We start from the raw sequence: 27,513 nt of genomic DNA on the forward strand, positions 1-27,513 counted from the left end.
TTAAAGCGTGTTTCGGACTTACAAGTATTGTTTATAGAAGTTTGTTGTTTTCCTAAACGTTCGACTTCGGTTTATTTAATTAATTAAATTGTGTTGTTGTGACTGTGTTACGAACATTGCGATGCTTTCGTTCCAACATCAGTTATTAGGTGAGTTTGCTTACGTTTTAAATTTGAAGGTTATGTTTTTCACATGTAAACGGCTTTTATCTAATACCTAGTTTATTGCCATAATTTTTCATTTGTGGGCTTAAAGGAGGGGCTTGTCAGTCATGAGTTTTGCACTACTGAACTAAGAAAACATTCCCAAATTCCCAGACGACACTCAAATTCAACGTCTTAATTTTTTTATTTTGCTGCTTAAAAACTATTGTGCTAAGACACACGACACCCCAGCATAGCCTGTCATGTACACTTACGGTAATTTTTGGTAAATTACGTATAAAAATCTCCATCTTAGATTTCATATCTTTTCCCAACCAAGAAAGGAAAAAGTTACAGTGATTGATGACTTTGATAATAAAGTGTCTTGTGATAGGCGAAAATTGTGGGAAATACGTCTTAAAATGGGAAAAAAAGTTTCAAAACATGAGGGTCTGTTCTTTGCATTTTCTAGAGGATGATTATTGGAGCCCAGGTAAATCATATAGGTAATAAACTTTATTGAGCAAACTAAACGTTATATTTTTACCTTGCCACTCATTAAGTTTAAAAAAAAAACCGCTGTGGCTACTCAAAATTTACCAAAATGTTCTGCATCTGTTGACTCTGGAAAAGAAAATGAACGACAATAGCTATTTGTGCAATAAGATAGGAAAAGTTACTTTTTTCCATATTCTAGACATGAGATATTTGATCGACGAAGTCGAGGTCAAAAACATGTCGTGAATGTGGAAAAACACTTTTCATATGAAATTGCATACAAGATTTTATAAAATTAGGTAAAAAAACTTCATTATAAATTTTATTGAATAATGAAGTATCGAGTCCCTTTCAATGCAATAAATTTGTTGTCATGGAAAGTACAAACAAACAATGCAATATTTTGCAATTTTTCAACGTTGGAAGTGTTTTGGGTGTTTCTTGAGGTAAAAATGTTGGAAGATGAAGTTGCATCAGTATTCTGTGGCTATTGCCCGAGAAATCAAAGAAAACACATAAAAAAGCGAACAAGGAGTTTGAGAACTGGTAGTGTATAATAATAATAATAATGGTAGTTTATTTTCCCACAGACATTTAACGTCCTTATGGGAACAAAAATTCAAATACATGCGAACTTAGTAATAATAGTAATAATAAAGAAAAAAAAAAAATAAAAAGGTATGCTGTTACAATTAGAACAGGAAAAAGAAAAAAAAATAAATAAACAATAAAGATCCACATAATCAAATACTGACAGCTGAGGTAATTGCTATTACTGATTGTAGTGCATAAGAAGAATATTTTTAAATTTACGTTTACAGACATCAAAAAAAAATATCAAATTTATCACTAACACAGTTATACAATCTGAAACAATTTAGAAAAGGCGAGTTGTAATGACGAAATGTGTTAGGAATTTTATAAGAAAATGTGATTGCGTGTCTACTAATAATTCTTTTTACATTTATTTTTATTTCACCAAGAAGTTCAGCACTTTTAATTGTACCAAATATTATTTTCTGTAGAAACGTTAGACACGCTACATATCTTCTGCTTGAAAGAGAGTTTTCATTTATTAGATGTAACAATGCTTTCTGTTCATAGTGTGGTGTTGGATAGTGTCCGTACGTCTTATAAAATAAATATTTACAAAATTTTCGTAAAACATTCTCTAAGTAATCGATATGTTACTTGCCAAGGACACCATACACAGCAACAATATTCCAGTCTGGACCTAACCAAAGTATAAAATAACAATTTAATTGTAAAATTATTCCTCATGTCAGAGGTGTTCCTAATAATGAACCCTAGCAACTTCAGTCCCTTCTGTATAATGTAGTTAATGTGTGGTACGAAAGAAAGTTTAATAATTATAACTCCAAGATCTAAGAATTGCTTACAACGCTCAAGTACCTTACCCTGAATATTGTAAAAGAAACCCACATTAACATTTTTCCTACTTATTGACATTACTTTACATTTTGCTGTGTTAATGCGAAGAAAGTTCCTGCTACAATATTCTGCAAACAAATCAATACTGTGTTGAAGATGCAAACAGTCAGAGTATGAGTTTATAATATTGACAATTTTTAGATCATCGGCGTATACACAAAACTTACAATTTATGTATTCACAAACGTCATTAAAAAATATAATAAAAAGAAGTGGTCCAAGATTGGAACCTTGGACGACTCCACTATTACAAGAAAATTCTTCTGATTGATAACTGCTATATTCCACATATTGGCGCCTGCACATTATAACGGATTTTAATAGTTGAACTAAACTACAAGAGAGACCACAGTTTTGTAATTTGTTAAGTAAAATACAATGATGCACTTTATCGAAAGCCTTAGTCAGGTCTGTGTATACAACGTCAACTTGTTTTCTTTCATCAAGAGCCTGCGAAGCGAAATGTGTAAATTCAAATAGATTGGTTGCCGTTGACTTTCCCTTTACAAAACCATGCTGTTCTTTGTTTATAAAATTGACTACATGCGAATATAAAACTTCTGATAATATGCACTCAAAAAGCTTAGCAAAATTGCATATCAGTGCAACAGGTCTATAATTTTTTATGTCACTTTTATCGCCAGATTTAAAGATAGGACAAATTTTTGAGTTTTTCCAGACAGTAGGATACGATGTAGTTTTTAAAATTAAATTAAAAATATGACAGATGGGAAACAGAAAACAATTAATACAATCAACCACAATGTACGCAGGAACATCATCAGGACCGTAGACACCATTGCACTTAATTTTTTTCACTGCTTTTAATATATCACAGTGATCAATCTTGAACATATGTAAAACAGGGAAATATTCACAGCCAGGTTTAATACGTAAAGATGGGCAGCACCTATTATCACAGAATTTACAAATAGAGTTTACACTATCACAGAACTGATCACATATATGGTTTTCATCATGACTGAACACGGAAGCAAATTGACGAGCAAAGCCGTTTACAATTTCCTGTGGAGAATTCAAAGTGTTGGTGTTACATGTCATAGATGCAGGTATCCTGCTTTGACCCCTCTTTGCGTTTATAAATGACCAAAAATTATTTGGATTTCGTTTGATGGAATTTTCTGCTGTCAGTATAAATCCGTGATATGCTCTTTGTATTTCACTTTTAATTTTTTTTTTAAGTTCTTTAAATTTATCGAGATGATACAATAGTCCGGATTTTCTGTATCTACTCCAGTGATACCTTTTTTGTTTTATCATGTTAATTATAAGTTTAGTAAACCAAATCGGATAGTCACTCCTTTTGGAATTACCTTTCCTTAGTGGAACTGTCTGAACAAACTTTTCATGCAATGTGTTATAAAAGTAGTTACAAGCGGAATCTGGATCACTAAATTCTTCGATTTTTGACCAATCAGTATTTGCCAGTAACAAATATAGCTCTTCTAAGTTCGCTTTCCGAAAGTTGAGGCTTACCGAATTGGGGTTCTCTACAAAGCGAAATTCCATACCTTTAACTAGTATATCGAGCTCTAAGCATGGATGATGTGGGTCTTCAGAAACTAGTGCAGATTCATGTCTTGACACTTTAACTGGAATGTGATCGTTTGATAGAATGAGATCCAAAAGTCGCAAATTATGATTAAGCACTGCATTTTGTTGAGACAGGTTAGCAATCGACATAAAGTGGCAAATGTTGTCAAACACATATGATGATTTACTACCATCAAGACAGTTTACATATTCCGGGATATTAAAATCACCAGCAATAATCACCGGGTGTGAAAAATTTAAATTCAGTTCTAGGTGTTCAAATAATTGGAGATAACTATTACATGTTAATCCAGGTGGAAGGTGTACAGAAAGCAAAGTAATTTTTTGTTTACCAAATGAAATACTTGGGGCGACCAGCTCACATTCAGGTATAGGTGACACTAAATTTATAGAAGTACATGAGTATGTATCTTTCACGGCAATTAGAACACCTCCACCTCTAGTTGGCCTATCACTGCGAAATACTTGATAACCAGGAGGAAATAACTCACTGTCTGCTACTCCGTTGTGCAACCAGGTTTCTGTTAGTAGAATTATGTCAGTATCATTTCGTCGACGATCTGACAAACAAACGTAAGCGCCGTTTGCATAATTTTACAGGAACTTCGAAAAACTGTTTATTTCCATTATGTCTCCAAATTTATTAAAAGTACGTGTCGCTATAATGACAATATATTTTTGTCGATTTTTTCGAATCGTAATTGTTGATATTCAAGCATTGTAATTGGGTTTTTTCTTAAAATTTGTCGCTTACGTTGATCGTGAAAAACCTTATGTAACTTACGTTTTTGTTTATTTGTACTTACGTTATTTGAAACAGGTCACATCTCTGCAAATTGTCGGTTAAGATGGCAGTTACGTTTTCCTATTTTAATTGTGTGAATAAAAAGGAAGGTGGTTATCAAAAACGGACAAAATTATTTTTCATGCAAAATTAACTAAGGATTTATTTTTTTAATTATGTAAGTCAAAAGGAAAACAACATTGCTTTACAAGGCATCATCTATGTCACTTTCTTCTAGAACGTCTGCCACGTTAGCACTAGATTTTAAATATTTGTATTCATGATGGTATTGGGGTTTAATCACTAATTTGTTACATAAATCCATCAAATTTTCGAGTTTTCTTTTATTTATTGGTTGTTCGGACTTATATATTTTGTTCAAACCGTTTTTGGGAATTTTGATTTTGAAACAAACTTTCATGTAATCTGCATTTTCGTCATAATTGGTTTTTACCTTAATGTTTTGAGTATTTTTTTCAAAGTGAATTGTTTTTATATCAGTCAATTTAACTTCTACATTGTCCTCAGTACGGAAATTTCGCACTTGTACAAGTTCTTTCCAGTCATAGAAATATGAGAAATCCACTTGAGTTACTTCGTATGGTTTTGGTTTAAGACGAGCATTTCTGATCACGGTTATCCATTCTAATGGAGCTTGAATTTCCGTGTTCTTACTTTTTTTCTCAATTGCAGAGTGCATGCTATCCACAGGCATGTAGGTATGCCCTGCTACCAAATACGTTAAAGTTACTGTTTTAATATGCGTTGATTCATTAATAAAATACTTTAACATGGCAATCATGTGGTTATTCTTATTTTGGCCAGGGCAATTGGCACAGAATAAGTACAAATCTTCTGCACGTTCTCGTCTATCTACTTCCTTCAGATATAAATATAAATTCGAACAGATTTCATTTGCTCCTCGTTTAGCATCTTTCTCAGCCCACACATAACAGTAACCATTCTGAAAACCACTCTCGTAGACCGTAAAGTTGTAAGTAGCGTACTTTCTTGAAAATCCAATGAGCATGGAATTTCCGTGAGGACTTGTTAGAACTTTTTCTAAGTCGAATGAGGCTATTATAAGACATCCATTTTTTTGCGACTCACCCTGCTTTTTCAAAAAATATTTTTTAGTTGCTTCTTTCTCTAAAATGGTTTTGGTAACTTAGTTCTTCTTCCTCAGTTTTAAGATCTCCAGGTAAATTTTCATATCTGGTACATTTGAAGCATTTATCTTTTCGGGGTAGATGAATCCCTATATTGTAATCTTCTTTTAGTATTCGTTTGAATGTCGCAATGCTGAGAGGAGGATTATCCTTGCCGATGAATTCCGGTACAACCTGAAGAGATTTGTTATAGTTATAATATCTGCTGGCACGTAGAGCTTTTTAGTTGATGATCTACAGTAGTGCGAAGGAACCAAGGGTAAAGCTTTTACAAAATCAGTTAGTTTTTGCTTTTGATCAGCTTTCACTTTGTGAGCAGGTTTATGTTTGCCCCTTAGTTCTTGCAATTCCTCTGTTTTGCCTCTTATGGCAGTGCGTATTGTCATTTGCGAGATACCCAGAATGGATACAAAAAACTGCTGACACACTCTGACTTGAATCCCATCTTTCATTAGAAAATGTTCATAAGTTAGAGATCTTCTTGAAATTTCATTGTTCGTTCGCTTTCGTTTAACTGCTCCTACATTGACCAATCCATTTATGAAGGCTCTTTGTTTCGCAGCACTATCTAGCATCCAAAAATTTTTGAAAAGGTTTTGTCTCCCTTCTTCTCTAAATTGTTGCACCCGTTTTTACATGTTTTCTTTTTGCACGGATTTGGCAGTAATTTTCGTTCACGTGAGTTTCGTTTTTGTACTCTTCTGGACCTTTTGGATACTATTAAACTGCGTACTCTTCCTTCATCATCATTATCGTCTTCTCCTGCTGCTTTTATCTCATCGTCCTTGTTTTCTCCTGCTGCTTCTATTCCCTCATCCTCGTCTTCTCTTGCTGCTTCTATTTCTTCATCCTCGTCTTCTCTTGCTGCTTCTATTTCTTCATCCTCGTCTTCTCTTACAGGTTCTACTTCTTCGTCCTCGCTATATCCTTCCTCTTCTATTTCTGCATTTTGTTCAGATTTCTTATCATTTACTATTTGTTCTTGTCTAGACTTTTCGTCACTTTGATCATGATCAGTGACAGTTTCCATGGGTTCTACATTGTCCAAATCCAATAACTGTGGCAGCAGAAGCAAATTAGTTTCAAGGCTACACTCTGTCTCAATTTCTGTTGATATTCTTTCAGGAAGAAGCAAAATATCATGTTGCATTGCCTCTTCTAAAACGTTTTTTTCTGCTAATTGTAGAATTTTAGCGGTTCTGGAGTTCATAATTATAATTATAATCTGTAACAAAATTATATAAAGCGTAAGCGACAATCTGAATGGAAATTATTACTGCAAAATCGACTTCTATAATAATTATATGTGAATAACTATAATGTAATTCCATTTCTCTCTTGTACATCAGTCATCCCAACCAAAAAAAACAAATTAGATAATCTCGTATAAACGATAAGAAATGAATTTTAAATTTACATTAGCCGTCCATAAGAGAATGCTGGTTACGTTGCTGGTACATTATATTTGCCAACAAACGTATCCCCCCAAAAAAGAAGCATGCAATTTTATAATGGATACTTTAAAATAAACACGCATCCAGAATATTTTACTAAACTTTAGCATATAAAATGATTGTAAATAGTAGTTGAGAGCATTTACCTTACACAACAACACACAAGAAAACCTTTTAAGAGTGGAGCAAACTCACTCGTGAAAACTGGCGCTTACGTTACCGTAACCGACCAGCTGATCGCTCTTTAAGCCTGCGCAGTTGAAATTTTTCGCTTACGGATATTTTAAATCGAAATAACATTAAAACGAGAATTTTTGGGGGTACGTTAGACGCACAGATCGTTGACGCTTACGTTAAGGAATAAAATGACGGTAAAAACTCAATTTTTAAATTTTGGCGCTTACGTTTGTTTGTCAGATCGTCGACGATTTAAACATACATTTAAATAAAAATCAGTAGTTTTTGTGTTAAGTCCACGGACATTTTGATATATACCTTTAAGAGTTTTGAAAAATTGACTGTTTGTGTTTGTCTGTAGGATTAGTGGTTGTTTTTTGTCACGATTTTAGGAACACCATTATAATATTTAAGTGAAATGTTTTTTTCCCCCTTGTTGACCCTCTCTTTAAACTCTTTACGTGTCTTATACGCCACATCTTGTTGCATTTTCGTCAAATCCCGGTTAACATAGATGCCGTTCAATTTCTCGGACAATAACCGATGAAGAGAGTGTCACTTTTATCAGTCGCGGTTTATTAGAGATCTTTCCTATTCTTACAGTCTTCAATATCTCAGTTTCACCAATGCCTGTAGCTGAAATTAAGTTGACTACTTTGTTGCGATCGTCAGCAGCCTTTATTTCATTGGATTCTTCTTGAGACTCCGGTAAATTACTAATTATGATGTTGTGAGACCGAAACTGCCTTTCTTCAACTTCTTCGAGAATTTTTCCATCCGAAAGGACGCAGGGCTCATGGGATTTTTCATCTTTCAACAGTTCGATTTCTTGTCTCAATTTCTTGTTCTCTTCGACGAGGTCACCAACCACTTTTTTAACGTCCGGTAGCATCATGGTCAACGAATTGATTGTAGCGACTAGGTTTTTCACTGAATTTACATCTTCAATATCTGAAGTTTGGGCGGCACTACCAAAATCACAACATTTTTTCTTTTCCGCACAACTTAAGTGCGACCAAACCCCAGAATCACCACAATAGATTTTCTTTCTTACAGCTGGATTATTGCATACTCAGCAGAGCACTTTATCAGTACCACCGTTCGCATCCGCCATCATAACTCTTCTCTTATTCTTAACTTTTTCTTATAATTATTGTCCGGTGGCTAAACACAAACGGCTAGCCGGAAGTAGGTAAAGCCTTTGATGTACCGACAAGCGTCCGAACTCTATGATGGTCAGCGACTAACTGGTGAACAATTAACAACCGAATTTTACAAATAAGATTTGATAAACTTTGTGAAAGACGATTAAAAAAACAAGAAAGCACTTTTGAAACAACGACAGCACTGAAAGCAGTGCAAAGATCAAGTAGTATAATAGAATATGAAGCTGCTGAAGGTTTATTGCTGTTAAATCAAAAAGCTTCTATGACTGCGCAACACATGTTGAATTTCCGTTTAAAGATGTTGGTATCCAAGTAGATACTGGGGATTTAATAACAGTTCGTGATCTGATTAAATCTGATCGAGAATTGAAAATATTAACTTGTTTGCCTTCCCTAATTTTGCTGCAGGTAATGCTTAGAATTTTCACCACATGCAGACCAGATATACGCAACCGTGTCTTAACCCATTAACCCTCCTACTACCGGGTCATTTTACAATCAAATCCTACCATTGGGGTAAAAAATTACCCCATCAAGTTTTGGCTGGTGTTTTGTGCGTTATTTATTTTTTTTTATTTAAAGTGCTAAGAATATAAAAATAAGATTTGACAATTAGAAAAAAAAAGTATTGTTTGCAAATGTGACACAAAAAGATTTTAGCTGAGTGGTCTTTGCTCGTGTTGTCTTCCTGTCTCGTTTTCTTGGGCAAAATGAGCATCTAGATGCCTGCAATTGTTCTGGTGCGTTGTTCTCATTTGCCATAAGCTCTGGCACCAATTTGGCCATTGTGAATCTTATCTCTGTCGCAATTCTTGTGCTGTTTCTATATCGTTGAATAATGTTTTCTCGAACCATCTTCTTTCCTAGTGACAGTAGAAATTATCTTCTGGCATCGAGAACTTTGTTTGATACAGTGCCTTTTTTATCTTCCCATATTCTAAAGGCGTTGATTCCTGCTATATCCAGCAAATGTCCAAACAAGACCATAGGCCATCGATTGGTTCCACGAATTGTTGAATATTCTTTAGCCATTTTATCTGTGCAATCGACACCACCTTTGGTGTGATTATAATGAAGGATTATGTCAGGCTTATAGTTCTCTGCTTCTCCTGCAACATCATCTTCAAAATGTTCCGAAGACAAAAGTACCACAGCTTGTTTTTTTTTTTTTTGGGACGTATGACACTAAGGTGTAATCAGGTCGAAAACAAAACATGCTTGAATTCACAGGTTTATAGTTTTTTGGTAATAATTCTGATGGAATGCAGGGTTTATTTTTTCTGAGTGTTCCGCAGAATGAAACATTTTTTTGTAACAATTTTTCCACTAATGATACACTAGTAAAAAAGTTGTCACAAGTCACTCCTCGACCCGGTTGTAAGTCTTGCACCAAATCAAGAACAACTCGCTCGCCTTGGTTTTTTTCCGAAACATTGCCTACTTTGCCAAGATAGACTTGCATATTTAGCGTGTAGGCATTAGAAGCATCTGCCATAGCCCAGATTTTTATGCCATATCTGTCTGGTTTACTCTTCATGTAAACGCGGAAGGAACAGCGACCACGATATCCAACCAATTGTTCGTCTATTGTCACATGTGTTCCAGGTGTATAACAGGTTTTACATTGTTTTACAAATATATCAAAAACCTCTCTAATGGGCGCCAATTTTTCAGTAGCTTTACGCTCTGCTCTAGTCAAAAAATTGTCAAATCGAAGAAAAGACGTCAAAAGCTGGAAGCGCGTTCTACTCATTGTGGCAGCAGTTATTGGCAATTGAAAAGCTGCATCAGAAGTCCATAAAAGTTCGACTGGCTCTTTTGAAGCTTTCATTGCACCAAATATTAGAAGCAGGCCTATGTATGCTCTAATTTCATCAAAATTGGTAGGTAACCAAGCTTTCAATTTGTCCGGATGATTAACGTTCCAGATACGGAAAAATTCTTTTGCTTTACGATTTGTTTCCGTCACAACGATATTTATGATGTCATCTGTAATGAACAAGCGAAAAGCTTCTTCTTCGGAACTGACATTCCTGTTAGGACCAGCTTTTGTCTTTATGATGTTATGGAGCTTTCTTCGTGACTTACGTATAGGACGTTTGTCCCACAACAATCCCGACTTTGACATATAACAGTCAGACGGAGTGGAAGTTGATGCAGTCAGATTGGGCAAATCTTCTTGTATTCTGATCAGATTATTTATAATTCATTCTTATTATTATTATTATCTTTAGTAAATTTAAATGTACTTACATGTTTTCATGATTAGAATCAATAGCTTCAATTACGTCATCGACCCTTTCGACAATTTCAGATTCTGCATCACTTAATTCATCGTCACATTGAAGCGAACATACCGCGTTTGCTATTTCTTCTTCATCGTCATTATACAACTCTCTTTTCATCTCCTCATACGTTAAATTGTTTGGATCTCTAAATGTTTTATTCATGTTGGAAATGTGTTACGAGAGAACTGTCAACTAACTGTCACGAAATTTGAGGTTATAATACGTTCTTACACTGCACAGAAATTGTGACATATCCTACCGTATGGGGTAGAAAACTGCCCCAACCGAGTTTAGTAATTTTTAATTCTCTAACTATAAATTTTGGAAAAGGTGTTACTGGTGGAAAACATAGCGTATAGTGTTAGGAACAATAAATAAAATTGACAAACTTGAGGGTTGAAAACAAAAAAAGTTAGAAACAAAAAACAGAGCATGGGGTACGAAAATACCTGGTAGTAGGAGGGTTAAGTACCAACTTTTTTAAATTTAAAAATGTGATCATTTTTTTAATAAACCTTTCAAATGTGCGTGTGTTAATGCAAAAAGCACGTTTTTGTAATTTTTTTCTTATAGAAATAGAACGCTGGTACTTACTGAGATCATTTTTAAGAAATGTAATTGAAGTTCAATAGATCACAATGTAAGTTCTATTTTCAATCTAATACAATTATCTAGTAAACAAACTGTAAACTTATTTTGAATGATATGGTACAAAACATTTTTTGCGTAGGGTCACATTACATTTTGTATAATAGGTCAATGGTTTTGCTTCGCATTGTTGCTGTTGATATCTTCGTACGAGTTTCCATAAAGTGACCATACTTATCATACCTCACATCGTCAAACGTCTTGGTCTTTGATGTAATTGGTCGTCCAATGGCAGTTCTGGCACCCAACTTTAGGTAAATAACTGTTACAGCTCTTCGAATTGTCAACAATGGCATGTCAGATTTGTTTACAGTTCGGTATACAATCCAAGCATTAACAAGTGCCATGTCGACCATCCGAATAAACAGTGGCCAATACCACTTTTTGCCTCTAATCTTGATGGGATATTTTTCCACATCCCAGTCATGTTGGTCTACCACACCCATGTTGTGTTGTAATTTTTCACTACAAGTGGTTGTGGAATCTGCTTTTTTTGTTTGGTTTTTCTATCCCAACTTGAAGCTTGAGATAATGGTTCAATTGTGTCGTGGTTTGTTGTCTCATTTACACATTTATTGTCAATCCACTTTAGGCACAATATTTCACCATTGGTATCGAATCAAAAAATAATAACTGAGTTGGTTGAGTTTTTTGCCATGTACTACCAATATCTGACAGTTTTCTCTTCTGGATTCTGGATTCTTAATTTATGGGGGCTGACCGTAGCCAGCCGGCACTTAGGCCTCGCCTTTGGGCCCATTGTACCTTCCCCAAGTCCATATCAGGGTGTTTTCCCGCTCCTCTACTCGTCAAGCCATCCAACTGCTTGAATGTACTTGAGTAATGCAGAGGGTGGAAACTCCCTGATATTTGCCATACTAGGCCAGATGTCCCCTAGTATGGATTCCCTGTAGGAGGCTAGGGCTGGACACTCACGAAGAATGTGCTCAGCTGTTTCCTCTTCTTCATTGCATCCACGACAGATTGGGTCTGTTGCTACCCCTATCGTATGTAGATGTTTGTTAAACTGGTAATGTCCCGTAAGGAATCCTACCAGTTTACGCAGTTTGTCCCTTGAAAGTGAGAGATAAAATTTTGTCAACTTACGGTCTGGTGTCGCCATACAAGCTCTACTATGCCGACAGCTGCTCAACGTCGCCCATATCTGCTCATGGCGTCTATGGGTATATTGCTTTACGAGTTCGTTCGAGAGGGCGACCGAAGGCGTGATTGCCGGTTCGGGTCCCCAGAAGGGCATACGCGCGGCTCGCTTCGCCATCTCATCTGCCCTCTCGTTTCCTTCGTTGCCACTGTGTCCTTTGATCCAACAAAGTACCACTCTATTCCTCTGCGTTACATACTTTAGCGTTTGTCTGCACTCCCAAACCAGCCCGGATCGAACCATACAGCTGTCCAGGGCTAGTAGTGCAGACTTGCTGTCAGTAAGTATGCGTATTGATTTGTTGCCGATTTCACGTTCAGCAATGATTCTAGCTCCCAGCATTATTCCCATCAATTCTGTTTGTAAGACAGACGTGTGGGTGCCGAGAGGTACACTGATTTGTGCGTTCAGTTGTTCGGAGTAGATGCCGGCTCCTGAACCACTATCTGTTTTGGCACCATCGACATAGATATCTATGTCGGCTCGTCCTTCTGAATTATCACTCATTGATATTCTATATGTCTTCTCATATATTAATTTTGTGCCCATTCGGTCACAACCCATCCTCAACAAGGGTATTCTGTTGAACGCCTCCGTTAAGATCCGAGTGTGCTTCGTTGTGCGGCCTTGCTTGTTCCATACTCCCAGAGAGTGAAGTCTTAGAGACGTCGTCATTGCCGCTTCCTCTATGTAAAACAGTTTTCTCTTTTTAGTAACATTACTTCTATTAGGACCACGTGAAGTTGAGGGTTCATCTGGAATTACTTCATTGAGTGTGTTGTTTGTAATAGTTGTATATTGTAATTCCATTTCACCAAGGGTATCGTTGATCTCAGCTAATCCAACTATATCATCATCTGCTTCATCTTCATCATTCACCTTTTCTGAGAATTTCAGTTAGGGTCACATTACATTTTGTATAATAGGTCAATGGTTTTGCTTCGCATTGTTGCTGTTGATATCTTCGTACGAGTTTCCATAAAGTGACCATACTTATCATACCTCACATCGTCAAACGTCTTGGTCTTTGATGTAATTGGTCGTCCAATGGCAGTTCTGGCACCCAACTTTAGGTAAATAACTGTTACAGCTCTTCGAATTGTCAACAATGGCATGTCAGATTTGTTTACAGTTCGGTATACAATCCAAGCATTAACAAGTGCCATGTCGACCATCCGAATAAACAGTGGCCAATACCACTTTTTGCCTCTAATCTTGATGGGATATTTTTCCACATCCCAGTCATGTTGGTCTACCACACCCATGTTGTGTTGTAATTTTTCACTACAAGTGGTTGTGGAATCTGCTTTTTTTGTTTGGTTTTTCTATCCCAACTTGAAGCTTGAGATAATGGTTCAATTGTGTCGTGGTTTGTTGTCTCATTTACACATTTATTGTCAATCCACTTTAGGCACAATATTTCACCATTGGTATCGAATCAAAAAATAATAACTGAGTTGGTTGAGTTTTTTGCCATGTACTACCAATATCTGACAGTTTTCTCTTTTTAGTAACATTACTTCTATTAGGACCACGTGAAGTTGAGGGTTCATCTGGAATTACTTCATTGAGTGTGTTGTTTGTAATAGTTGTATATTGTAATTCCATTTCACCAAGGGTATCGTTGATCTCAGCTAATCCAACTATATCATCATCTGCTTCATCTTCATCATTCACCTTTTCTGAGAATTTCAGTTACTTCGTCGCGAATTTTGTATGCACTCTCCATAGAGTCACAACCAGTTAATAAATCGTCAACATAAAAGTCTCTTAAAATGATTTTATACGAATCTGGAAAATTAACGGCTTCCGTTTTAGCTAATTCTTGCAAACATCGTGTAGCTAAAAATGGTGAAGATGCAAACGCGTAAGTAAGAGTATTAAGCTGATAGGTTTAATTTTTTTCTGTTGAATGAAATCTCTTGAAATCTTTTGCAGTGTTCCAGATTTTAGCGCAATCTGCACTCAAGATAAATTGATGAACTCTAAACCTAACTAAAATTGAAAATAACATTTGCTGTAATGATTCTCCCACATATAAGTTGTCATTTAGCGATTTCCCGTTTGAGGATTTGACTGATGCGTCAAATATAATTCGTATTTTCGAGGTGTCAGAGTCTGGCTTCACAACATGATGGTGTGGTAACAACAAACCTGTGTTCCATCATCATCTTCCTCTAATTTTTGCATGTGACCCATTTCTAAATATTCCCGCATAAATGCAGTGTAATCGGATTTAAGTTGGGGATCTCTGAAGAATTTGCGCTCTATACTTTTTAAACGGCTTATTGCAGCGTGTTTTGTGAAACCCACTGAAGGTGGATCACTTTTAAATGTTAATTTTACGACAAACAAATCACTTGAATTTCTAGTTACTGATTGTTTAAATAACCGTTCACATTCAACATGCTCCTGCAATAAACATTTATTCTCCCTGTTATCAAATTCGTCAAAAGCAGCGACTGAGAAATTGAAAACGGTTGTGGGTGGTTGGATTACTGGAATATTTCCCGAGATTACCCACCCCAAGTAAGTTTTCTGAAAAACTGGCCCATTGTCAGAATTTTGGATTTGCCCTATGGATAATAATTTCCAGAATAGAGATGCACCGATTAATATATCAATTTCACATGAAACATTGAACTGAGGATCCCCTAATTTAATATTTTTTGGAACACTGAGAGCAGTTTTATCGAATGTAATGGCAGGCAAGTCTGATGTTATTCGTGAAATTATTAGACACGATAAAGTGTCACTGAATCAGTTATAATAATATGAATGTATTTTAAGAGAAGTAGATTTCCTAATATTTGTCGAATTTTTTCCAATTCTGACCACAGGTAACGTAATGTTGTTTGTTTGTAGACCTAACTTTCGCGCTGCGTTTTCGCTAATAAAGTGCGAAGTTGATGCGCTATCAAGCACTGCCCTTAACTGATGCTCTTTACCGTTTTTATCAAAAACTCGGATGGCTGATATTTTCCTCCATCTGTTTTTGTTATGTGCTTCTAAAATAATAAAAACAAATTTATATTTAAAACAATTTTGTGAAATACACCTTCTCCTCTCTTCTTTTTTTCATTAATTGTTGCACATCTACTTCCTCGTCGCATTCTTCATCTAATTATCTCCTTTTCTGAACATATCATTAAAGTGTGAACGTAATGCCAGCTTTCATTCATACATACTCATACATACATTCACGGCATCAACTGTCTTCTTGCCCACTCTTTTCATGTTTGACCCTAAAAATTTGACCTGCTGGGTGGTTCTGGGTCCAGATGACGACATGGTGTTGAACTCTTCGACTGCTTGATCCCATGCCTTCCTTTTCGCTTTCAGAGATGTCCAATCTGTTTTTTTTGTCTTCCAGTACGGGGCGAAATCTGCAGGATAAGGTAATGATAGGAAAAGTGTGGAATTGGGAATTGCAGGAGCGAAATAATGAAATTCTAATCAGGGTTTACAGTTGATGAAATGAAAGGAGGGGAAGCTTATTCTTCTAAAATTCATTAACTAATTTATGGTAACTAAAAATCACTGTAGGTATGAGAAACACATAGTGATAAACCAGTGCAACAATGATATATATATATATACATATACTTTTGGGCTCAAATTGGAAGTTTCGGCCTCGCCGTGACTTATGAGGCCGAAATGACACACATTCAACGTAATATTCAGACTCACACGCATCTAGTGACATCTTTTAACAGTAATTTTAACAATTTTGGTTTGAGAAAAGATATTGGCAAATAGAGAAAAAAATATAAGACAGAAATCCATAATTATATTATTAACTGTGAGGTACCTATGAAAAAATCTAAACAATATGATACCAAAAGTAACTTTAAATAAAAGAATAGCTTTCATCCATAGAAACTTTTGGCCTCATAATTACATGATGAATAACTTTCGGACTCATGCGCTTCACATATCTGAAAGTAAGTACTTCATGGATAAACCTAAAATCGAAAACTCAAAATTCGGTCAAATCGAGGCAGTAAAATGCATGTGGAGCAATATTTGGCGCTATAGATTCAGGCACACCCCCAAGTGTAAAGATTCAGATTTTTTCCATAAGACGACACTTTTTGTATGAGGTTAAGACAAAATTAAACTGTGAATAGTAGAAGTATCTGTAGACGCATTCATAAAAATATTTTTTTATTCAAAGTTAAAGTGATAATGTAAATTTTTTAAGTATTTGCCACTTAGACAAATATAAAATACGACAGGTTAAAAGTTGTTATAAATGAGCTAATTATTTTCATATGTTTGTTTGCATATTAATAGCCGTTATTTTAAGATTATCAAATTAATAACATCAAATTGTTATACAAATGTGGGCAGATGAGAGAAATAAACCTAAAAGACAAAGTCATTATTATGTTATTAACTGTGAAGTAACTGTGAAAAAAATCTAAAGCATGTGATGCGAAAAGTTACTTTAAACCACATAATAGCTTTCATCCATGTAGTAACATTTGGCCTCATATTCGCATCTTCGAACTTTACATTCATAAAATAAAAAAAATAATTTACAAGATTAAGAAAAAATTGTACTGTTAATTGTAGAAGTATCTATACACGCAACTACAAAACTAAATTCATCTGTTAGTTTAAGTTAAAGTGATCATTTATATTTTGTAAAACCTGTCTTTTGGAGACAAATAAAAATAAATTTCAGATAGAAATTCATAATTATGTTGATATTTGTTAAGTGAAAAAATGCAAAGAATGTGATGCTAAAAGTTATTTTAGGCATTTAGCACTCATTCGATTCGAAGACCCCAGTACAGACGTGAGGATTCGCGCTTGAGCCACCAGTTCGAATTTCGTTTAGCCTATTTGTGTTTGTATACTTGTTTCGTTTAGAATATACCTCATAAAATTTTATGATTATATTGAACTTCTGATGACAGTGTCGCTTTAATCTACCTGGTTGTTAATCCAGGATTAGCAGCTTGTAACATGGAGTCTGTATAATTTGATGAGGTATATCCTAAATGAAACGAGAGTATGTGTTGGGGTTGGGTAGGGGTGCTTTCACTATAATCTTAAAAAATAATACGTGGTCGTGGTCGAAACGGCTGAAAAAAAAATTAATTATTAAAACATATTTGTAAGGATACGCATGTTTTATTATTTGAAATTGCACGATTATTTGATTTCAGTTGAACATGGTCACGATGGTATCTTGTTAAATTTTTAAACCATTCAACCATTTCAACCGTCATCATTTTGGTGGGTGCACTGTCAACCGAATCGAATATTAGCCCTTTCCGTTTCTTGAATTAAGGATCACAGTCGCCTGCGTCGGATCTCTATCTGTGAGATGTATCTTTACTCTTCATGTTCTCAAAGTCACAAATACAGTGGAATCGGGATTGAGCGGTTGAGTCTCGCTGTGTCAGTCTCAGTAGTCGGCGCTGCATAAGGCTGTGTGTTAACACACCCTCACCACCAAATATGTGATCGTGTTTGTGAAAGTAAAATGAGGAACGCAAGTAAGTAATACAACATTTAATAATATATGTTAAAGTCTTTGCCATTTCTATTGAAACACCACTTGTTAATTGTAAATTTGGCAACGATCATGTTCAGGTAATTTTCTAACTAAAAGCCGTTGTCAATCAACCGAAAGCTGTTACCAATCGCTAAATTTTAAGCAAAATCAACAAGTGGTGTTTCAATAGAAATGGCAAAGGCAGTATAAGGTTATAACGTAATATTCTGGGCTATATTTCATTTTTTTGTGTAAGTTTGGCACTTTATTTCAATTTAAACATGACTCAAAGCAGCAGTTAAAATCCATCGGTTTGAAAATATTGTTTTGTTACAGTACTAGAAACTTGAAATCAGTTTAGCTTTGTCTAATAGATAATGCTGACGTGATCGGAGAAAATTGCCAGCAAAAATATTTTTTCCGCTTTTCGGTGTTGGGGAAAAAACGTTATAACACCACAGCTAACCGAAGGATAAAGAAGATTTTAGAAAAGCATAACCAATAAATAATTTCACCAGTGTCAAAAATAGATATATAATTATTTTTCGCTAAATTAACGCAGCCTCTTTACAGTAGATAAGTAATAGATCTTTTTAAGTTACAACTTTGTTTATTGACGAACTATGCAACTGCATTTTCAATTTCAAATTGTTTTTTCCATCAGCGATGCAGTTGCAGATGTTATCATTTTTTTTTTATTGTTGTTTTCAGAAAGAAAAACAAAGAAAAAGGTGAAAAGTGCAAGTGCCAGTGTGATTTCAGAAACTCATTGCAGCGATGCCGGAAGCAGTAGCTCATTTGATGTTTTGGCTGCATCATCATTTCCGGTCCGCCGACAACGGTTTAAAGACTGCAACGTGCAGCTGGATAAAATCGACGTTGTCATGGCACAACACAAAAGTATGTATATAATTTCAAACTTCCAAACCAATTTTGCTGCGTAACGCAAACTTACTGAAAAAGTTTGAAAAATAAACTATTGTGTAAAAATTTTGCTTTCCATATTTTAGTCACAATAGAGTATTGGATATGTAAGGGTCCAATAGTCGGTTTGGTTGTTTTTCAGTCTGTGTTTTTTACAGAGATAATACATTTGCAAATCTTAACGTAAAATCGTTTTGAAAAAATATAACATTGAATGAAAAGAGATAAAATGTCTTCATTTTACTTATGTAATAATTATTTTTTTATTATTTTTACTTGTTTACATCTACGAAAAAACACACAACATACATTAACAGAGTAGTGGCAGTTTTTTTGATAAAATACTAAATCAAAATACATCCGACTGCTCTATTACACTAAAATGTTTTAAGAAACTTGACAGTGACGGTGGAGCCGGGGTTTGATTGCTAGAAGCATTCATTAGGTCATTTTTTACAGTTCTTAAAATAGGAACAAGTGCAATAATATAAAAATGAAACAAACAAAATTTTAGTAGCATAATGAAAGTTATTTAGCAAAATCAAGGTTTTTTGAGTAGTCTATGCATAAACATAAATTTATTTAATGTATATATCTCATATTTCTACTTTCAGAAACACAAAATTTTGAAAACTCACTTATTGCCAATGACAGTAATGATGTGCATATCGATGACGTTTCTTTGGATAAATTTGGAGAGGATGAATACGAAATTGTGGTTGAAAACCACATACGAGATAATATCACCGATATAATAAACAACGTAAATGTTGTTAACGAAAATTCTGGATGTGGAAGTGAAACTAATAACAGTGCTGAAATTAAACAAGATTATGAACACGATGATGATGAAATAACGATAAAATACGAAGTTATAGAGAAATATGAAACTGACGGTAAGTTTTTTTATACTGACACTAAACAAAAAATAAAGTCGAGTATATACATATGTAATATACAGGTGAGTCACCAAGCGCGCGGTACACCATTTCATTCATACTAGAAAAAAATTCGTCGAAGGTTATAAACTAAGTTGTGTGTTATGTCTCAAAACAGCATATTCTGTATGGTTGAAAATAATTTTAATGTATTATACTTAAAGAACTGCTCAACTTTAGTCCTTGACCTTTTTTTCTATTTTCAATAATTTTATTGACAACGCGGAACGCGCGCTTGATAACTGATCCTGTACATGGATTCTGGATTCTGGATTCTTAATTTATGGGGGCTGACCGTAGCCAGCCGGCACTTAGTTCTCGCCTTTGGGCCCATTTTACCTTCCCCAAGTTCATCTCAGGGTGTTTTCCCGCTCCTCTACTCGTCAAGCTACCCAACTACTTGAATCTACTTGAGTAATGCAGAGGGTGGAAACTCCCTGATTTTTGCCATACTAGGCCAGATGTCCCCAAGTATGGATTCCCTGTAGGAGGCTAGGGCTGGACATTCACGAAGAATGTGCTCAGCTGTTCCCTCTTCTTCATTGCATCTACGACAGATTGGGTCTGTTACCACCCCTATCGTATGTAGATGTTTGTTAAACTGGTAATGTCCTTAAGGCATCCTACCGGTTTACGCAATTTGTCCCTTGAAAGTGAGAGATAAAATTTCGTCAACTTACGGTCTCGTGTCGCCATACAAGCTCTACTTTGCTGACAGCTGCTTAAGGTCGCCCATATTTGCTCATGGCGTCCATGGGTATATTGCTTTACGAGTTCGTTCGAGAGGGTGACCGAAGGCGTGATTGCCGGTTCGGGTCCCCAGAAGGGCATGCGCGCGGCTCGTTCCTTTGATCCAACAAAGTTCTACACTATTCCTCTGCGTTACATACCCAAGCGTTTGTCTGCACTCCCAAACTAGCCCGGATCGAACCATACAGCTGTCCAGGGTAAGTAGTGCAGACTTACTGTCGGTAAGTATGCGTATTGATTTGTTGCTGATTTCACGTTCAGCAACGATTCTAGCTCCCAGCATTATTCCCATCAGTTCTGTTTGTAAGACAGACGTGTGGGTGCCGAGAGGTACACTGATTTGTGCGTTCAGTTATTCGGAGTAAATGCCGGCTCCTGAACCACTACCTGTTTTGGCACCATCGACATAGATATCGATGTCGGCTCTTCCTTCTGAATTATTATTCATTGATATTCTATATGTCTTTTTATATATTAATTTTGTGCCCATTCGGTCACAACCCATCCTTAACAAGAGTATTCTGTTGAACGCCTCCGTTAAAATACGAGTGTGCTTCGTTATGCGGCCTTGTTTGATCCATACTCCCAGAGAGTGAAGTCTTAGAGCCGTCCTCATTGCCGCTTCCTCTATGTAAAGGTTAAGAGGTGCTAAGCAAAGAAGAGTCTCCAGAGTCGCTGTGGGAGTGGTTCCCATTGCTTCTGTAACACTGAGACACGCCATTCTCTGAACGTGTTCAAGTTGCAGGGCTGTGTTTTTTGTCTGGCTCTGGGTCACCAAACTAAAGCTCCATAGCACAGCATCGGTCTGACTATTGCCGTGTGGATCCAGAGGGCGATCTTGGGGTTTAAACTTCACGACCTTCCCATCACCCTACGACATTGCTACAGAGCCGAGCGTGCTTTTTCCACTTTATCATCTACATGCTTCTTCCAATTCAGTCGCCAGTCCAATACAACTCCCAGGTATTTGACTTCGTCCGAAAGTTGAAGCGTTGTGTTAAATATTTTTGGCATCTGTAGTGTGCCAATTTTCCTTTTCTTAGTAAACAGGTTGCATTATTTCACATAATGTATCTGCGTTTTTTCCTGTTAGCAGAATGACTAGATTGTCTGCGTATCCAATTGTGTGGTAGCCAAGATCATTGAGGCGTCGTACCAGGCTCCCCAGACCTCCCTTCCCCAGACAATGCCGGTCTCCTCCTATCCGCAACCCTGGGGACGCGCCTCCTAGGTAGCTCAACCCACAGGCAGCTCAACCCACGTTATTTTTTTTATTTTTACTTGTTTACATCTACGAAAAACACACAACGGACATTAACAGAGTCGTGGCAGTTTTTTTGATAAAATACTAAATCGAAATACATCCGACTGCTCTATTACACTAAAATCTTTTAAGAAACTTGACAGTGACGGTGGAGCCGTAGTTTGGTTGCTAGGTTGATTGCTAGAAGCATTCATTAGGTCATTTTTTACAGTTCTTATAATAGGAACAAGTGCAATAATATAAAAATGAAACAAACAAAATTTTAAAATAAGTAGCATAATGAAAGTTATTTACCAAAATCAAGGTTGTTTGAGTAGTCTATGTATAAACATAAACTTATGTAATGTATATATCTCATATTTCTACTTTTAGAAACACAAAATTTTGAAAACTCACTTGACAGTAATGATGTTCATATCGATGACGTTTCTTTGGATAAAGTTGGAGAGGATGAATACGAAATTGTGGTGGAAAACCACATACGAGATAATATCACCGATATAATAAACAACCCAAATGTTGTTAACGAAAATTCTGAAGTTGGAAGTGAAACTAATAACAGTGCTGAAATTAAACAAGATTATGAACACGATGATGATGAAATAACGATAAAATACGAAGTTATAGAGAAATATGAAACTGACGGTAAGTTTTTTTATACTGACACTAAACAAAAAATAAAGTCGAGTGTATGTATATACAGGTGAGTCACCAAGCACGCGGTACGCCATTTCATTCACAATAGAAAAAAATTCGTCCAAGGTTATAAACTAAGTTGTGTGTTATGTCTCAAAACCGCATATTCTATATGGTTGAACATAATTTTAATGTAAAAGAACCGCTCAACTTTAGTCCTTGACCTTTTTTTCTATTTTCAATAATTTTATTGATAATTGACCCTGTACATGTTCTTTTAAGGTAAGAAAACATGTAACAAGTATCCCAAAAAAAGGAATTTTTGTATTTTTTGTAAAACCTTGAAAACGAATATTGCCCGACATTTTGAATTAGTTCATGAAGATAGAGAGGAAGTACAACAATTTCTACAACTGCCAAAACAATCCTCAACAAGACTAGGATTGATTTCAGCCTTACGGAAGAAAGGCAATTTTGAGTATAATATTGAAAATACTGAACAACCTATTTTAATTAGGAAAAGACACGCATTACAGCCAGTACAAAATCCAAGTGAGTACTATTTGCCATGCTCCACCTGCTTTGGTTTTTTTTCACACCAAGCGTTGGCAAGACATCATCGAAAATGTAGTGTACGGAAAAATCAAGGAACTAGATCTATAAAAAGAAATTCGAGAATGACTATTACTAAGGTGCACCATCTCACGAATCACGTTCTTAAGAAAAAGATACTTCCACCAATGAGAAGAGATACTATTTTTAATACGTTAATTAAAGACAAATTAATAATTTTATACGGCAATTATTTGTCATCAAAATATACAGGGCATCAAGAATACAGGGTTAGAAATCATTTAAGATTTATTACAAAATATTTCACAACAGTTAAATCGTTATGTCCCAAAATACTGTACTTCTCTACATTATTCAGACCAACATATTTTGATATTGCCATTGACGCCATTCTAAAATTATTAGCATCTTCCGATGGAGTATATAGAAGTCCAAAATCAGCGCTACAGTTAGTGCATATGCTGAAAGTTTGTTGCAATGTACTACACTGTCGATACATAAAAGAAGATAAAGTTGAATTTCAAAAGCGTGTAAAAGAATTTTTAAAACTTTTAAATACTGAAGCCCCGACAAGGATTAACAAACCTGCTCTGAAACGAGAATTAGAAAATAAACGAAAACAAATAAACTTACGTCAAACAAAAATTCCATTAACAGAAGACGTAACTAAATTCAAAGAATATTTGATAGAGGAAGCAGACAAATTTTATAAATCACTAATTTTTAACGGATTTAATTTTGACAATTGGAAAAGTTTGGCCGAAGTGTTAGTGTTATACATAGCTGTTTTCAACAGAAAGCAAAGTAGGGAGACTCACAAAGTATTGGTGGACGACTTTTTAAGCATGATAAAACTAAGTAACACTTCTTTGCCTGAGACCTACGAGAACTTAAGCCCAGAAGAAAAAAGTTTGAAAAATGACATCTATAAATTAACACTCAGAGGCAAACTGGATTCTGTTGTAACTGCACTGATACCAAACAAAGTTAAGTTGTATTTAGATTACGTTCATGACCATAGAGAAGATGCAGGTGTTTCAAATGATAATCCGTACTTGTTTGGAATTCCCGGAATGATGTCTGGAGAAAGATTCAAAATATTAGAAACTTGTACGTTGATGCGAAAATACACAAAACTTGCACACCTTCAACATCCAGAAACTATTAGAACTACACTCTTACGAAAACATTTAGCGACGCAAGTGTCAGCTATGAATTTAGAAGATGCGAAACAAAAAACAGTGATGGACTTCATGGATGATCAAGAACAGACTCATAAAAAGTATTATCGTCAAGAAATTGTAACACAAGACTTAATGTTGCATGAGAATTTGACTACAAAAATTGCTGTTGATGAAAACAGTATGTATTTTTTTTATACTAACAAAATTCATAAACATTGATTTTGTTCATCATCCACAGAACAACCGGGGGTTTCACATGAAAAATCCTGTTCATCGGAAATGTCACAGACATTAAAACACGTCAGTAGCACAAAAGGTAAATTATATATTTTTTTGACAAACCTCATAGGATGTTTTAGTGACAAATGCGAATTTAAATATTATAAATGAAAGTAATAATTCCCAACCGGAATCTGATCTAGACAGCAGTAGTAGTTACAAGATTGCTAGCGAAATTTCAAATGATTCTGAACAAATAAGAAAGGGAAATAAGCAACGAAGAAATAGAATTAAAGCATGTAGGTATATGTACATTGGAATGAACTATAGGTAAGCGATAACACGAAATTATTAATATTTATTTATTGCGAAGCTTACAAACGTAAAAGGATGTGGTCAACCCCGGAACGTCAAACAGCTAGACGTGTATTAGGTAATTTCATTAAAAACCACACAGCTCCTTCAGAAGAAGAATGTCGAAATATTCTACTTCAAGAACCCTGTCTCAAGAATCGAACGCCACTACAGTTAAAAGCATGGGCCTACAATCAAATTAAAAACGTTTACTATCGAAGTAAGTCACCTTTCAGGGTACAATATAGTTGTAATGTATTCTCATAAATTTTTTTAGAGGGACCCCAACAACGAAAGCGATGGACTACGCCGGAGAAAGCCATTGTAAGAAATGTTTTTTCAAATTACATCAACCAGAAAACTTATCCTTCGAGTGAAGAGTGTAGAAGAGTCTTAGAACTAAATCCAGAATTACAAGGCAGAACAGTACCTCAGATAAAAAGTTTTTTACAGCATGCAGCTACCAAACATTAATTTCAGTGTTATTCTCTTGCTTCAATAAATCGAATAATTGTCAGTATTTGTTTTTTACTTTTTACTTACCAGAGTAATAACTTTATGAATGTCTAAAATTTGGATACATTCCAAAGCAAAGAATCAGGTTTTCTCTGTATTTAGAAAAATTTTCTATGATATTAAAAAAATCTGTACACGCATTCACTAAAATAAATTTATTAGTCGCAGTTAAAGCGATAATTTAATTCAAATTAATTTAAAGTACTTGCTACTTACAGAATAAAATACAGGGGACTGAAAGTTACTACAAATGAAGTAATTATTTTCATCTTTAGTACACTTTGGCCTCATATGGATTCATACAAAACAACTTTCAGGCTCACAGTCCAAGAAATAATTACATTTGTAGCCTTCGTTTTAATAAGAATACCAAATCGTGATTCAAATATCGTCGGATTGAGAAATAAATCTAAGATAAATTCATAATGATGTTACGTATGAACCACCTAGGATAAAAATTTAAAGACTAATGCCAAAAGTTATTTTAAATCAAATAATAGTTTTCATCCATAGCAACATTTGGCCTCATGATTGCATGTTGGATAACTTTCGGACTCGTGCGATTCGTATATCTGAAAACACGTAATTAATCTATCATTAAAACTGGAAACACAAAATTTAGTGAAAACAAGCCCCTGAAATTCATGTGGTGTATTATTTCACGATATGGATTCGTAAAATTTAAGGCACACATTCAAATCGTCTTCATAAGTAGAAAAATAATATAAGAAATTAAGAAAACATATTTATCATTGTCATTTTCTGTGAAGTACCTATGAAAAAAATCTAAAGACTGTGATGCCAAAAGTTACTTTAAGTCAAATAATAATTTTCATAGCAACATTTGGGCTCATAATTATTATTAAAATTTTACACTGGTTTTTCAACTTTCGCTTGTTTTTTGGATATGCTATAAATGTAATTAATTATTATATAAGGGTATAAGTAATTATTTTCATGATTATGCTATTAACTGTAAAGTACCCATGAAAAAAATCTAAAGAATCTGATGTCAAAAGCTACTTTATATCAAATAATACATGCATAGTAACATTTGACCTTATTACATGTTTCGGAATAATGACTTTCATATCTATCATTTCAAGTACAATTTTTGTTTTTGGAAATGAAATTCCAAGTGATTAGAAGATAAAACAGAAGCTCAAAATTGTATGGAAACGATGCATGACGTTCCACGATATTAATTCCTAAAATTTAAAGCACACCCTCAAGCAAATATCCAGATTGTCTTCATAAGCAGAAAAATAATTTAAGAGATTAACAAAATCTTGTACTGCTAATTGTAGAAGTGTGTACACGCAACCATAAAAATACATTTATTACTCCAACTTAAACTGGTATTTCAAATTTGACATGTACGCGTTTCTTGGAGAAATATAAAAAGAGAGGTTAAAAGCTGCTATAAAATAGTAGTTTTTTTTTTCGAAATCGCACAATAATGTGCTGTTTCTATGTTCAAAAATCGGCATAGAAATTCGTTTTCCATGTCTAAGCATAGAAGTAAATGCGGTGTTGTCATATTAGTATTATCTACCTCCACAATTACATTTAACAAGGTAATAAATTGTTTTTCGGTTTAGTAGTAATTCTATATGCTTTGTTAACCATTTTTATTAGTTATTAGAAATACATCCGGTTTATTATTTTTATAAATATAATTTATTAACTAAATTTGCTCGTAATCTCGCAACGTCGCAACCTTGCATGGCAACAGCGGTTTTCGTGAAGTGCAGCGACCAATGCATATCCCATGCGTATCCACATAACCTGTAATAAGTTTTTATTATTAGCACAGAACAGCTTATTAGCTTACATGCCCATTTTAAACGAAAATATGAACCATACCTCTGTTAGATTTCGTAAATAGTCAAATAAAAACAGTTCAGTAACTAAACACTTTAATATAAGGAACAACTTAAGACAGTGTCATACACCCGAAAAGACCAAACATAAGACTGACTCATTATGCATATATCGCGCATATCCGCCAACTTGGCCTTCGACACATGGATCATATTTCGCAGATCGTCGCCAGGGGATAGATGAATGTGGGCGTCAATTAGAGCAATTCGACAAGAACTCTAACAGTCGGCCATCCTGCATTAATGG

At 35.1% G+C, this 27,513-nt stretch overlaps 1 protein-coding gene across 4 annotated transcripts; it reads left to right on the forward strand.

Annotated features, from left to right (window-relative positions):
- On the forward strand, positions 1-25,385 carry LOC135144250 (uncharacterized). Of its 4 annotated transcripts, XM_064076231.1 has the most exons (10): positions 1-149; positions 17,694-18,026; positions 18,737-18,925; positions 19,564-19,845; positions 22,274-22,546; positions 22,820-24,472; positions 24,533-24,610; positions 24,654-24,843; positions 24,903-25,087; positions 25,145-25,385. In XM_064076231.1, the coding sequence occupies exons 2-10, from the start codon at positions 18,014-18,016 to the stop codon at positions 25,339-25,341; spliced, it is 3,060 nt and encodes a 1,019-aa protein (XP_063932301.1). In that variant the 5' UTR covers positions 1-149; positions 17,694-18,013; the 3' UTR covers positions 25,342-25,385. The 4 variants fall into 4 exon arrangements, with proteins under 4 accessions (XP_063932301.1, XP_063932298.1, XP_063932299.1 ...); XM_064076228.1 differs by lacking the exon at positions 17,694-18,026; XM_064076229.1 differs by lacking the exon at positions 17,694-18,026 and having other exon boundaries at positions 24,654-24,812; positions 24,887-25,087.
- Positions 25,386-27,513: the final 2,128 nt, after the last annotated feature.

This window comes from Zophobas morio, unplaced genomic scaffold (genome assembly GCF_036711695.1).
Source record: "Zophobas morio isolate AGI-343-1 ecotype UQ-CSIRO unplaced genomic scaffold, CSIRO_AGI_Zmor_V1 ptg000087l, whole genome shotgun sequence".
Classification (NCBI taxonomy): Eukaryota; Metazoa; Arthropoda; class Insecta; order Coleoptera; family Tenebrionidae; genus Zophobas; species Zophobas morio.